The sequence below is a fragment of the Mesoplodon mirus genome (assembly GCF_964341445.2).
Source record: "Mesoplodon mirus genome assembly, chromosome: 13".
Lineage (NCBI taxonomy): Eukaryota > Metazoa > Chordata > Mammalia > Artiodactyla > Ziphiidae > Mesoplodon > Mesoplodon mirus.
Window position 1 is genome coordinate 18,001,535 of NC_138989.1, and position 15,483 is coordinate 18,017,017.

At 40.4% G+C, this 15,483-nt stretch overlaps 1 protein-coding gene across 2 annotated transcripts in view; it reads right to left on the reverse strand.

The window, feature by feature from the left end:
- Positions 1–15,483, reverse strand: part of CORO1C (coronin 1C) — an 81,371-nt gene that overhangs the window by 26,492 nt on the left and 39,396 nt on the right. For both annotated transcript variants that reach the window (XM_082640827.1, XM_082640828.1), the window contains one exon: positions 5,118–5,240. In XM_082640827.1, the coding sequence (XP_082496953.1) occupies positions 5,118–5,240 (123 nt within the window). The remainder of the gene's footprint in view (positions 1–5,117; positions 5,241–15,483) is intronic.

Consider the following 15,483-nt stretch of genomic DNA (forward strand, 5'->3'; position numbering starts at 1 on the left):
ATTGGGAGATTGGGATTGACATATATACACTAATATGTATAAAATAGATAACTAATAAGAACCTGCTGTATAAAAATTAAATTTAATTTAAAATTTTAAAAAAAGAAGCTGGTGGGGTAGAAGATCAAATACTTCTTTAAATTTTTTTTTCAACTACTGAGTTGTTAGAGCATTTTGTAATTACCCCAATAATAGTAACAAATGATTTGGGGGACATTAAGTGATTAAAATATCAGCACCATAGTTAAGGGAGTGAAAAAAAAAACTAGGAGGAACATTTATCCCAAAGCATTATTTAATTTACAAAATGTTCACTCTGGCAATACCAATAAGGGGGCAACGTCAGAGGATTCTGGGACGATGGTGGTGTCAGTGACAGCACAGTTTTGGGATCTTCCCAAGTCCCTCAAGAAAAACACAGAGCAGGCAGATAACAAAACAAAAACACAGGGACAATATATACACAAAACTAGGTGATAACCCAAATGCAAGTGTGTGGAGGAAAACCACCAACAGCCACACGACCCGTGTGTTGTCGGCCTCTGTGCAAAAAAATTCATGGGGCAGCAATGGGGTGCCCCACAGATCTGAGAAGAGCAGGCCAATATGAGGCCACAATGGAAACAGGAAGGGGCTTTGCCTTCTCCGATAGCAGGTGAGAACAGGGACCTGAAACGAAAAAGGTAGGAAGGGGCTGGAGAAATCTAAACCCCAATACCCTAGAAACCAACCAGAGAGGACTCCCTTCTGGGACAGGCCCACACTGAGTGGAAATTCCAAGAAATGGAATCAAATCTGAGCAGGACAGAAATAAGATGGACAAAGGAATCAGAAAGATCAAAAAAAAGCAGGTCAGGAAATCTGACAGCAAGCCACCATGTTTCTGAACACTACCTGAAAAGGACAGAAGAGGGAGCTCTGTGAAGTTAGAACAGCTTTATGAACCAAGCCAGCTTCTGAAAGCTTGGGAAAACTAAATTCACATAAAAATAAGAGAGGGAGGAAAAAAAAAAAATCAAGGCTCCAAAATTACTATGAGAAAAAAAGAGAATACATCCCTGCAGACAGTACAAGAATGCTAATACGACCAGCTCCAAAGAAAGATAAAAACTATCACACACATTTCGAAAGACATTATTAAGAAAACAATACAAGACAGGAAACATTATAAATCAGAACTTGAAAAACTCAAAAGTAAGGTGGCGGAAGTCAAGAAAAAAATTAGAATAAAAAGGAAAAATACTTTAGAAACGGAGACTAACAAAGAAAAAAAATAGAAATAAAAGGAAAAGTACTTTAGAAACGAAGACTAACAAAGAAACTAAGAGCAAATAAATATAAATAATGTCCCCAAAGAAATAAAAGGTAAAAGGCAGAAAAATTTTAGCCTAAAAGAAATGAGTAAGAAAAAAGGTTTGGAGAGAAACTGACAAATATCGAAGATAGGTAAATAAGATAAAGCATTTGGATAACAGGAGTCCCCGAAGGGAAAAACCAAAGCAAAGGAACAGAACAAATACTGAAGACTCTAAGTTAAGAACACTTTCCTGGGGGTGGGGGTGGGCGGGGAAGACCTGAAACCATATATATTGAAAGAGCACATCACACACAGAAATACCAACTCAGAATAACCAACAGTAGTCTAGTAAAATTACTACATTTTAAGAAAAAAAATCTTATAAACATCTAGGCAAAAAGAACATATACTCTATAAGGAAAAGAAAATCAGATATTTTCTGATCATCTGATTTTTACAGCAACACTTTATGCCAAAAGAAAATGAAATACTTAGATACTCAAGGAAATACTGCAAGCCAAGAATTTTATATCCAGAAAAATTCACCTTTAAGTATAAAGGTCACAACAAGCTATTGTCAATATAGAAGAACTTAGAAAATACAGTTCCCACGAGCCTTTCCTATTTGATTCCATCCCTTGGAACTGCTCCTCAGGGTTGGGCCTGTCCCGGAAGGGAGCCCTCTCTGGTTGGTTTCCAGAGTACTGGGGTCTAGAATCTACCAGAGAAGGAGCTTCAGATGATCCAAGTGCCTTTTTTTTTTTAAACTGCTTTCAGTAATCATAATGATGGTGATACTCTTAGTAGTTTTAGTTTGAGACTATTGTATGTATACTATGAAAAAGCAAATGAGATAGATTAGGATATTCTAATTCATCCTGAACCCCTGAGAACCAGGATTCTTGGTGTGAAAGAAAGGAGACAGAGATGTATTATTAAAGAAGTTAGGTAAAAACTATACAGTCCTGAATTTGAACTGGAAAGATTAAGACGAAGTCACAAGGTATTATATCTTTAAATATATATATATATATATATTCTAGCCAAATTTACTGCAAAGTCTTAAAAACAATGATCTCTACGGTAACAATGAGCATCCCTAAGCACTCAGAGAGTGATCTAGAAACTCCATTTTCCATTAAAACAAACCAGAGCTTCTGAGAGAAGTGGCGGATTTGAGGTGTGAGGTCAGGGATGGGCCTGGGACACCTGGACATACCGAAGAGCAAGGAAGCAACAGAAACAAGTAGGGTCCTTCAGGAGGACTCAGGAACTGTGAAGAGGTTCCCACTAACACAGACTGAATCCCCGGAGCTTTGAGAAAAGAATTGTAATGGATCGAAACCCCTTCAGTTCAAAATGAAATGAAAGGGGGAAAAAACCTCCAAATGAAAAACTAATTGGTCACCTTCTGAGGAAGATAAAGAACCAATTCATTATTTTGAAAACTGGGTAAATAAAAGGAAAGAATCAAGCATTTACCCTGCTTTCCTATTATGAACTATACTCCTGGGTAACTAAATAGTAGATAACAGGTGAAAACTGAAAACAAAATCATAGCATTTAATATCGCCATTTTGAGAACCCCTAATGAGTTGCTGGATCTAGGTGCTGGGCATCAATAACTGCACAAATCAAAAAAGAGCAAACAACCAGGCCTCTTGACACCTCGTGCCTCCTGAGGGGAGACCAGAGCACGAGCTCTAGGCTTGTCAAAGGGATGGAATCTGAATCTAATCATGTTCTAGGATCCAGCTGCCAACTCGCAAGGAATCTGAAAGAGAGTAGCAGGTTGAACTGGACCACGAGGGTGCAATCAGCAAACTCTGGACTTACGGAAGCAACAGGTCAAAGATCAGGCTTCTCCAACAAGAAAAGGATGGAGGAGGAACCTGTAGATTAGGAAAGACTTAAAAGGCATATCAAGTGTTTAAAACTTGGAAGACTAAGCTCTAGCGTCTAGAGATGCACACTTGAGTGATTAAAACCACAAAGAAAGGCAAGGAAGTGAGTTTTACTGGTTACTTGGAGAGGGAGGGGTGGATGGGGACTGGGATGGGGCACAGGGAAGAGACTGAGAAGCCTGGGAAAGTTCCATTTCTTGACCTGGGTGGCAGTCACAGGGTGTTCACTCAGTAATAAATCTCCTAACTCAGTTCACTTTTCTTTTTTATGAATTTTTAAAATTTATTTATTTTTGGCTGCGTTGGGTCTTTGTTGCTGTGTGTGGGCTTTCTCTAGTTGTGGCGAGCGGGGGCTACTCTTCGTTGTGGTGTACGGGCTTCTCATTGCAGTGGCTTCTCTTGTTGCGGAGCATGGGCTCTAGGTGCATGGGCTTCAGTAGCTGTGGCTCACGGGCTCTAGACGCGTGGGCTCAGTAGTTGCGGCGCACGGGCTTAGCTGCTCAGCGGCATGTGGGATCTTCCTGGACCAGGGATCGAACCCATGTCCCCTGCATTGGCAGGCAGATTCCCAACCACTGTGCCACCAGGGAAGTCCCTCAATTCACTTTTTCACTTAATTGAACTCACTTAACTGTTTGTTTAGTGTGTTTTATAATACAAAGGTTTTTTTTTTTAAAGGGCAATGTGACCAATAATGCTGGAGATGGGGAGGGATGGATCAAACCCACTTCTCCAAGAAAGGTTAAGACTCTTAGTTTAAGATTCGGGCATCAGGTCTAAATACTGTTCCTTTCCCTTAGCAAAATGTGTCTGTAGCCATTCAAATGATCAATTTAGCAAGGCATGTTAAATGGAACAATTCCTTTTAATAGCAGCATATTTCTTTAATACACTTTGGCTGCCAAAATCATGAGATCACAGGAGGAGTTATCCTCAGCCAAAAGTCCATGAGGAAAAATGGGTAAACGTTTAAATGGCACAGTTCAGGAATTAATTTCTGTTTATGTAAAATAACTGTAATTAACAAAGCCTTCCAAACAATGTTTCTAAGTCTGGTTCAGTGCACAGAAAACCAAGAGGGGGATAACCAAAGTGCAGTTCTCGCAGCTCTCCACCTGCCAGGTGTGAGGCTGCCTGAGGGATGACCTGCCTCCACTCCAGGCACAACTTCAGGGCTCCCTGTCTGCGCTCTTGCCCAGTCTTTGCAGCAGATGTTGGGCTAGGATTAAAAATGGATCCAAACTTATAATTACATTTGAAGGCTAAGAAGAACATAATCAAGAACAAGAAGCTTCACATTCACAAGTACTCCAAAGCCTGGTTTCATACATAACCTACCTTTGGAATCTACAGAACTTACTTTAACAATCTTTCAAGTTGGTTATTTGTACATCTGCATAAAAAGGACTTCGTTAACCAGGGTCCAATAGACATTAGCTTGGAAATAAGCACCTACAAAAACTCTTTACTATCTTTCAATATCTGTTTCATATCCCATCTATCTATATAACCTTTGGCATCGTATTTCACTGTAATATGCAATTCATGCTAGCAATTTTTTCTCTCCTTTTTTAGAGGGGAGGGAGGTCATGTGGTGCAATGGCATTCACAGAATTATTTGAAAGTCATTTTACTTTCCCTAAAATCTTCCCATCAAGCAGATGTGTCAACTGTTAACAAGGATGTGCACACACACAAGCAAAAGAAGAAAAAAGACAAGAGAGTACAACTCCTTGATATAAACTTGTAAAACGGCTTATCTGCAGTTAAACTTCAGTGTCGCTAAATTCTTGTATAGTCCAATGGACAATCAAAACTCTATGATTTTCTGCATTTCAAGCCTCCACACACACACTCTTTGAAGGCAGTAGGTGAGTCTCGCTGGCCTGTGTGCCCGCCACACCGAGGGAACTTACCATAACCGTGCAGTCCTCTGAGCCGCTGGCAATGACCTGATCATTATGTGGGCACCAGTCTATGTCCAGCACTGGTCCTGTGTGACCACACACTGTGGGGTAGGATTTGTCAATTCGACCAGTCTGAAAGGAGAGAGAAATAGACCTATTATGTAACATCAATGCCACAGAGTTTGTATGTTTTGTCAGACCCACTTCTCCTTTATTACTTCTACCCCAAACTCTCAAGAATCTACAAATTATGACGTTCATATCAGCCAACGTCAACTCTTAAGAAATGTCAACTTGCATTTCTAGAAACAGTTACTACCAAGGATACTCCATCAAACTAAGGATCTACATTTCCAAAACCACAGAGATTTTATTTAATCAACGGCCTTAATAGACACAGCAAAAGAGAATACAGGAGTCTTTTTACCACAATACACTTCTAACAATAGCCTATTGTAAATTATAGGTGTGTTTTTACTGTTTAAAAAAAAAACAAACCTGGTATTATTCAGAATGTAAAATATAACCTTTAATATGATACGCTAATGCCCTTGAATATACAAATGAACAGTTCTGGAAGTGGATGGCACTTCCAGTGAGCAAGCAAAGTGAAGGTAATAAAAAGAAAAGCTTTAGCCACTGCTCGGGGCCGAAGGACATAGTATGTTTCAACGTCTCGGTCTCTTCCATCAACAGAAACGCCAGCCGGGCCTTCTAATTAACCACACCTTAGCTCTCAGCCACTACCCAGATCCACATCTCATGAAGAACTCAACTTCTAATGTTGGTCATAGCAACCATCACAACGTGCTCATGTTACACACTTGAACCTAACAAGCCAATCTGGCTTATCGGACCAGTTCTGTCTGGTGTTAACCAAGACAAATGCTATTACAACAGCTACAAAAGCTGCTTCCTTTTAAAAAGGTTCATGCCAGTTCTTGCTGACCTTCTACATACGCTAAACGCAGGTGAGCAGAAAGGAATCACCACAATGCAAAAGTGAACCTATTTCTTGGTTGATGCTACTCTCCTGTTATGGCCAGCTGTCACAACACGGGGGCAGGCTTCTTGGAAAATTTTCAAGATCAGTAAATTTGGATTTCTCCACTTTGACTTGACTGTGGAAATCTCCAGAGAAGCAGTGTGCTAAAGCACAAAGACCACAGGCTCCAGAGTCAGACAGATAAGGATTCAAGTCCAGGCTCTCTTAGTTAAACAGTGTGTGATCTCAGACAGGTAATCTCTCTAAGCTTCAGCTCGTCATCTGTAAAATGAGTAGCAGTTAATACTTACCTCCCAGGATTACCGTGAAGAGTAAATGAGAAATGAGGTAAATCATAACCTAGCATTATAACTGTCTGTATAAGGTGTGTAAAAAATTAATTAGAGTACCCAGAATACAGTAAATACTCAATAAAAAGCCTGCACTTATTATTAGTTCCTCCTGTATAATGTTAACTTACTCAATCATTAAGAATTACAAGCGTGTGTTATCCGTGAACTCTGGGCCAGACACTGAGCTGAGTGTTGGAGACACAGAGGTGAGCAGGGTGCCCTCTACGTCCTGGCCAAGCGTGGAGTCCATCTAAAGCTCCAGTTAGAGCGCAACACAAGACGTGCAGCACCAGGACAGGCCCAAGGCGGCAGGAACACAGAAGAAGGACATTCAAGCAGCTGTGCGGGGGCTCCAGCCTTTGGGAAGGTTTTCTGTGCAGAAAGGTGAGTTCTGAGTTGAGGTGTGAAAGTGCACCAGCCTACGGACCTGAGGCCTGGGTTTTTTCACATGCTCCCCCTTTCTCTTGCAAAACTAATTCAACCCAGAGTTTCGGTCTCCTGAATTGCATCACCAAAAACAGGAATTCATAAACGAAAATGCCAAGGAAGAAACACAATATTACAGAGAACCTGGGTCTTGTGTGAGAAGCCACGTGGGTCACTGATAGGCCAAGAAGCAGTGAGGGTCAGGGACCAGGCTGTCAGGGCTGGGGTGTGGCACTGCCATTTTCTCCCCTGAGGCTCTGGCCAAATTACTGCATCTGGTGACCTCAGTTTCTCACCTGTAAAACGAGAACCCTAGAATTCTTTCTTCAAGAGCTGATGTGAGAATTAACTGAGACGATCAAGGTCAAGCACTTGGTACCGTCCCAGAACCTCTAGTGCTCAAAAAATGTTACCCCAAGTTTACCAACTGCCGGAATCCATTGTACCAACACCCCTGACTGTACCCTTCCTTAAAGAAGGAACTGCTACTGAGCACCCAAGCCAGGCAGTTTTACCTAATTCCCCCTGTGATGCTCCTCCCCTGGAGTTCCTACCCCACGTAATGGTCTACTACTCAAGGTGCTGGCGGTGAACTCACAGGTGTTTTGTTTTCTAGTATTATTACTGTTTTATTATGTATTATTATTATTTAAACTATAGATATAGTTACTCTCTTGAATGTGTGATATTTCGTTATTTAAAACATTCTGAGACACAAAGGCCAGGTTGAGGTCCGACACACATTGCAACAGACATTCCAGAAGGAGAGAATGCAAGAGAAACAGAACACTGAAGAGATGAGGGCTGAGGATTTTCCAAGTTTAACTGAGGGCATAAGTCTTCAGATTGAAGAGGCACAGGTCCCAAGTAGAATATCTTAGTGCAATTCAGAACACCTAAAACAAAGATAAAATCTCAAACAAAAGCAGCCATAGAGAAAAGACAGATTACCTACAGAGAGAATAACTAGACTGGCTGTGAGCAGACTTCTCAAAAGCAAGTACAGAAACAAAGACATCAGAAACTATCTCAGAAATGGGAAGAAAAACAACCACCTGTGCATTCTATGCCCAGGTAAACTATCATTCAAAAGTGATGACCAAGAAAACAAACAAACAAACAAAAACCTCAACATTTTTAAACAAAAAGATACAGAAAATTTACCATTTAAAGACTCTTATTCAAAGAATTAAGTTCTTGGACTTATCTCAAAGAATTTCAAAATTAATTTCAAAGAACTAAGCTCAAGGACTTATTTCAAGAAAAGAAAGTCAACCAGAAGAAAGAACTGGGATACCAAAACAAGAAGTGAGCAAAAAAACTGGTAAATGTGGTCAGTGTAAATAGGCATTGACTGTATAGAACAGTAGTAATTATGACTAACTGGAGTACAGGTAAGACAAGGCAGAACTAAAACACTAAACAACAATAACATGTAAGATAGAAAGATATGATCAGAATTCAAAGGTTTCAGGGCACTTCCCTAGAAAAAGGCAGAAAATTTGACTAGTTTTAGACTTTAAGTCATGTAAGTATGTTAAAATTAAGGGTAAACACTAAAAGAGAATATATAACTTCCAAAAAGTGTATGGAGTGGGAGGAAGGTTAGTGGAATTTTAAAAACTCATTCAATATAAGAGAAAGAGGAAATAAAAAGAAAAAAAGGCAAGAAAAAGCATGAAAACTAGAAAGCACAAAATAAGATGGTGGAAATAAAACCAACCATAAATCACAAACTGCAGTAAATATGAATGACTTAAACTCACCCGCTAAAAGACGAGGTGTTTCAGATCAGATTAAAACCAGCTATAAGACACATTTACAAAATAATAATACAAAAAGGCAACTAAAGGAGGGGAAGGGATATAAAAATATGTACCAGGTGGTTATACTAGAACAAATAGATTTTAAGGTGAAATGCATTATTTAAGATTACATTTTAACATTTAAAGAAACAATTCAGAGAAAAGCTTTAGTCACTATGGACAGGGACACGGGTTCGAGCCCTGGTCCGGGAAGATCCCACATGCCGTGGAGCAACTAAGCCATGTGCCACAATTACTGAGCCTGCGCTCTAGAGCCCGCAAGCCACAACTACTGAAGCCCATACACTGCAACTACTGAAGCCCGTGCACCTAGAGCCCATGCTCTGCAACAAGAGAAGCCACCGCAATGAGAAGCCTGCACACCACAACGAAGAGTAGTCCCTGCTCGCCACAACTAGAGAAAGCCCTCGTGCAGCAATGAAGACCCAATGCAGCCAAAAATTTTAAAAAAAATTAAAAAAAGAACCAGTACTGTAACTCCATACATCACTGCCCACCCAAAATCAATCAGTAAATACCAAAAATAATAGGCCCAGATGGTTTTACAGATGAGTTTTCCCAAACATTCAAGTAAGAAATCATCTCAAGCCAGTGTTCCCAGAGAATAAAAAATAAAGGCGCACTGCTGAACTCACTACATAAGGAATGTACCACCTTGATATGAAGGACAGGGTAAGGAAGAGAAACTTAGGCCTATGTGACTTATAAATATTGATGCAAACTCCCTTCAAAAAAGGAGGGGGAAAAGAAGCAATGCAAGTTCAGCAGTGTGGGTTGTTCTCAAAAAACACAAGTAAAGTGAAAAGACAAGTTGCAGATTGGGAGAAGATTTTATATCTACGTGTGTGTATGTGTATATACACATACACACACATACATATATATATATATATGTATGTGTGTATACATAAAATATATACCTGACAAAATCAACAAAAAACTTAACAGAATAAGGGGCAAATGATATGAACAGGGATCCACAGGGAAGGAAGCCTGAAATGATGTATGGAAAGTACTCCATCTCACTGGTAATCAGGGAACTGCAAATTAAAACGATAAGGTAATATTTGACACCTATTAAAATTGGCAAGAATTTAGAAGTCTAAATACAAGTGCTGGCAAACATGTTTGGAAAGAGGAACTCATAAAAACTACGCACAGGAGAGTATCCTGCTATGATTCCTTTTGAGAGCAATTTGGAAACAATTGGAGCTGAAGTTGCCCACCCCTCAGCAATATCACTTCTCGATGGTCTGTGCGAGAGAAACACTCCCATATTTTGCACAAGGGTACTCATGGCAGCACTGTTGGAAACAGTGAAAAAAGCAGAAGCAATGTAACTTTCCTTTGGTATGAGAATAAGTATCACTTACATAAAAGTTTAAAACATACAAAATAATAGTCTATGTTATAGGTACATACACATGTAATAAAGTACAAATATATGATACATACCAACTTTGAGGAGACAATTACCTCTGGGAAAGGAGAAAAGATGGAAAGGAGAATGGTATTTTAACTACATCTGTTATGCTTTACTGTTTTCAAAAAAGGGAGATACGAAACAAACATGGCAAAATATTAACATCTATTTAATCTTGTAGGTGAGTACATGAGTGTCCTATTATTTTGTTTCCTATTTTAAAAAAATAATTAAAATATAATAAAGTTGAGAAACACAACAATGTATTGTTATTAATTTACATTAAAAAAAAAAATCTATGGGACTTCCCTGGTGGCCCAGCGGTAAAGAATCCGCCTTGCAATGCAGGGGACGTGGGTTCGATCCCTGGTCAGGGAACTAAGATCCCATATGCTGTGGGGCAACTAAGCCCGCATGCCACAACTACTGAGCTCATGCACCTCAACTAGAGCCCGTGAGCCGCAAACTATAGCGCCCACGTGCTCTGGAACCCATGTGCTGCAACTACAGAGCCCACGCACCCTGGAGCCTGTGTGCCACAACTAGAGAAGAGAAAACCCACAAGCCACAACTAGAGAGAAGCCCGCGCACCACAGTGAAGATCTTGCATGCCTCAACAAAGATCCCACGTGCCGCAACTAAGACCCAACGCAGCCATAAATAAATAAATTAATTAATTAATTTAAAAATCTAAAAAAAACCCCCAAAAAACCTTTAAGCCCAAGGAAAAAAGTTTTTCTACCTGAAATGTTTTATTGTATCTCAGGGTCTTTGCATTCTGAGGCTCACCCCAGCACACCCCATCTGGCATCCTTGATGGCAGAGTATAGTAACTGAACTCTAAACATCCAAGGACACCAAATAATTTTTTTCAATCTGGGCTAAGAAGAGCTTTTGCTCAGATACACAGCAATTTTGAGGGGAATCTGGAAGTACATTAATACTAGTTGTTCTTAATTATACTCAGAAGCTTACTAAATGAATTTTCTTTTTAAGGATAAAATTATACAACCCTGGCCAAAAGTAAATAGCTACTCACCAGTATTCTTCAATCAAGTAAGATATCTGAGAATAGTAAGAAGCATTTCTGCCATTCTCAACTCAGCCCCGACAAGTCTATAGCATAAAAGTAATAAAGAGCCCAGCACTTTCATGGGAACTTGAATGTACTTTAAAAGACAACTGCCACTTATTTCCCCCCTTTCTATCAAAAACAAGTAATTAGTAATAAAAATCACTAGCGCTTTCAGAGTGCTTATGTTACATGCTAAGAACTGTATGACAATCTTTTATGTGCATTATCACAACTACCTTCATGAAATAGCAACTCTATTATTCCCACTTCCTAAATAAAGAAATAGGAACAGAGAAAACCAAGAAGCAGAGATCTAAAATATCACTGACAATCCTACTAGGTTTCTACAGAGAAAGAAAATTTCCACTATGCCATGGGGTTGTGAAAAAGGCACAAGAGTAATGTTGAAATTAGTGGCAGCTGGTCATCAGAAACACAAGTTAATAAAAAAATGATACCCTGCAAACAGCTGCTTCCTCTGGTTATAACATCATCATAAATCCTTACAACAAATAAAACAGGGAAAGTAGCATCATCCTGCAGCACAACAGAAAGGGAATCGACTAAATGTCTGACAGTGATAGAGGAACAGAAAGAAGTATGAGGAAAAAAAATGTCGTTTTAAATGTGCAATGATGGTTTTACACACAGGGTGTGCTCCACACACAGTCAAGTTATCAGCTGCTGTGATTCCAAGGGCTTGCACCTCCAAATAGCTTCTTACCCATAACAAAATCAAACCCAAAGCACAACAACATATTTCACCCATAAGTATGTATCTTTAAAAGGGCAGAGCTGGGCAATTATAAACTGCTGAGAGCTCAAGTCCATGGAAACTGAAGGAAACCATACAATAACGGCCTTATATGGTAAAGATGAGGGCACATCACTTCTGAAAGTCATTTTGCCCTGGGATCTAATGAGAATGCATTTCTCATTCATAATCATGACACATCCTCATTTATCATCCAGTGAATAAACCAAGGAATCCATGTCTAATTCTAGATTGTGAAGGACCATTCAGAAAGACATCATTGCAAGTCATGGTGACAACACGGCTTACCTGCACGTCTAAGCAGCAAATTTAAATGAATGCCGAGGCTGGGAGAAAGACTGACAAGAACTTAATAACAGCTTTTAAAGTATCTTTTTTGGCTGAACAGTGATTTAAGAACTACTCATCAATTTCCCAAGGGTTATATATAGAGTAATTTCATTTACTAACAAATCAGTCCACTGTTTCATTAAGGATGCATCACCTCAGTTACATCATCTAGAATATTACTACTTTGCTAGCATGGAATTGAAAGTTTAGCTGAGACTAGCCAGTTGGAGGTTCAGATTTCTTGCTTTAAATAATTATTCAAATGTATTGATTACTTACTAGTTATCTCGATCACATGCCATAGAGCTTTTATTGTACCTCTCTAGCTAAAACTCCAAGTGATGAGAATTACCGGCAAGTCAACTCAAGTGGCGAAAATGACCAACACCAAGGTTCCCAAAGGCTCTGGCCCAGACCCCAGTTCATACAGTTGTGGGACACTGGTGAAATAGCTCAGGGCACTGGCTTAAGGACTATTATTATCTAAAAGATCCGGTGGCCTGCAGGAGGCCCAGCAATATGAGCCCCAGGGAAAATGCAGCCTCCAAAGTGTGTGTACAGCTGGCACGAGGGAGAGGTGTGACGGCACAATTTCCATGTGGCGGCCCAAGCTGAGGTTGATGGCTTTGACAGGTTCTGGCTAGCAACCCTTACGGTGGCAGAAAACCACCTAGACACCGGCACTATCATTCACTTTGGGTATGGGGAAGGTCCTCAAAAATTTCAAAGCAGCCAAAAGCCTCAGCAGAGCTCCTGGAGACTGATGCTTCAACTAAGCCCACAGAGTTAGGCAATACTCTCCTCCTACAGGCTTGCTTTCTTCTTTTTTTTTGGGGGGGGGGTGTGAAAAATCAAAATTTAAGCATCAGTAAATACATATCTTTGTAAAACTGCTCTAAGAAGGAATGTTTATAATTTTAAATAAGTTGGCAAAAACATTTCCTCCTTAGGCATACAAAATTCATGTAACTCTTATGAAATGATATTTCTAGTTGTAAAGGTATTTCCCATTAGTTTGAATAGGAAACCACAACTGCTTCCATTTACATCAAATAGTGTATCTTATTATTATTATTATTTTTTTTTTTAGTAATTTTATTTTACTTGTTTATTTATTTTTGGCTGTGTTGGGTCTTCACTCCTGCACGCAGGCTTTCTCTAGTTGCAGCAAGCGGGGGCTACTCTTCGTTGCGGTGCGCAGGCTTCTCATTGCAGTGGCTTCTCTTGTTGCCGAGCACAGGCTCTAGGCACGCAGGCTCCAGTAGTTGTGGCATGTGGGCTCAGTAGTTGTGGCCTGCGGGTTCTAGAGCGCAGGCTCAGTAGTTGTGGCACATGGGCTTAGTTGCTCTGCGGCGTGTGAGATCTTCCCAGACCAGGGCTCGAACCCGTTTCCCCTGCATTGGCAGGCGCATTCTTAACCACTGCACCACCAGAGAGGTCCTATCTTACTTATCTGTCATATCTCCTTTCAAAAAGGAATCCATATTTAGGAAGCGCACTCATCCCACACGCCGAAGACACTACCGTTCAATCAAAAGAATTCTAATATATACAAACAGACATGTACAGAAATCTTCTCATAGATGTTTCTATAAAGGAGTTCCACCCTGGGATGTATTTTCAAGGAAGCTAATGGCGTATTTTACAGGTGCAGACATTTTCACCCTCCCAAAGTCTCAAAATACAACATTGGGATGCTTCCCATATGACCTTTGCATTAATCATTCAGAATGATTGTTTCTTAGCGTAAAACGGAGCCCTCACATGGTAATTGTTTTCGATCCACACATTAGCTCACTCAATATTAGATTGAAGATACTACCAAACTGGTGCCAACGAGGCTCAATCTAATAATTACTGGTTCCTTCCAAAAGTAACATTTGGTTAAAGCCACATAACACTTTACCCAGCAGGCTTATTCTTTCTCACAACTAACATACGTTTCCACAAAATTAAAAAAAAAAAACTCCTATGGTGCCAAAAAGTGACACCCGTTACTTTTATCACTCAAATCAAATATTCCCCTTTAAGATGATCAGGGTATTCCACATACAATGTCCTTCTAGTTTACACTGTGGATTCAGTCCTAGAAACGCAAGCTGTTCTGGGGTGGTGGGTTGTGACCGCCTCCTAGGCCATCTCCCTCAGCTAGTCCAGAGCAGGAAGCTCCCAGGACCTCCCTCCAAACTTCTCATCTGCATTCTTCTTATAATCCAGCCACTTTATAATCCATTACTATAATCTGAGCTTATTATCCAAACTGGTTACACCACCCTCAGATGTAAGGCCCAAACAGCCTCCACTCCACCCCCCATCCTGACTCAAGGAACAAAGATTTTCAAACTGTTCATTCCCTACTTTATATTCATACAGGTTTTCATTTTAGGAAAAAATGCTGATCAAAATCACTTGATGTGCCCAAAGTTCAGTAACTTTATCATATTGTCCATACATTAAAAGATCTTTTCAAAGGCACAGATAATACCTCATTACTGGCCTTGGAGTAATACCCTGAGAATTCTTGAACCCTCCGCAAGGAGAACGGTTAAGTCAAACATGTGCTCGGAAGCAAAGGAAAAAGTCTGCAGCCTGGGCATAAGGCCTCCATTCATATTGTGCAGAGTTCAAAGGAGTCAAAAAAGGATATCTATTGAAGTGGGTTTTCCTTTTTTTTAACTTCCTTTTTCTTGGAACAGTATTATTTATGTGGATACATGTTCCACTGCAATCTCTTCAGGTCCTGCTCCCTCACAGGGAGGAGCTACAATGACAGTGGTCGTGGCACAGGGGAGAGACTGGCCAGAAGAGCAAGACAGGGACCCCTGCAGCCTACCAGGAAGACTGATGCACACAATACAGGGCCTGCTGACAGGCTGGTCACCAAGAGTGACAGCTCGTGGCCCAGGAATAAAACACTCTGGGGAGGTTTTACTTTAAGGGAACCAGAAACGCCAACCCTGAGGGTGAGAGGAGGTGCTCTGGAATAGAACATAGAGATTGGGTTACCGGGTCCTGGAAAGTAAGCCAGCTGCCACAGCTGCCAGGGAGAGGCAGCATGGTGCTGAGAGCCCTCCCCTGCCTGTGAGTGAAAAGGAACAGTCTTTATGGGCACAAGTGAAAATGCCAAGCAAACCATTTTGGCATCACAGGTCCTCTTTAAAAACTGGGTTGAATAGTGAAAG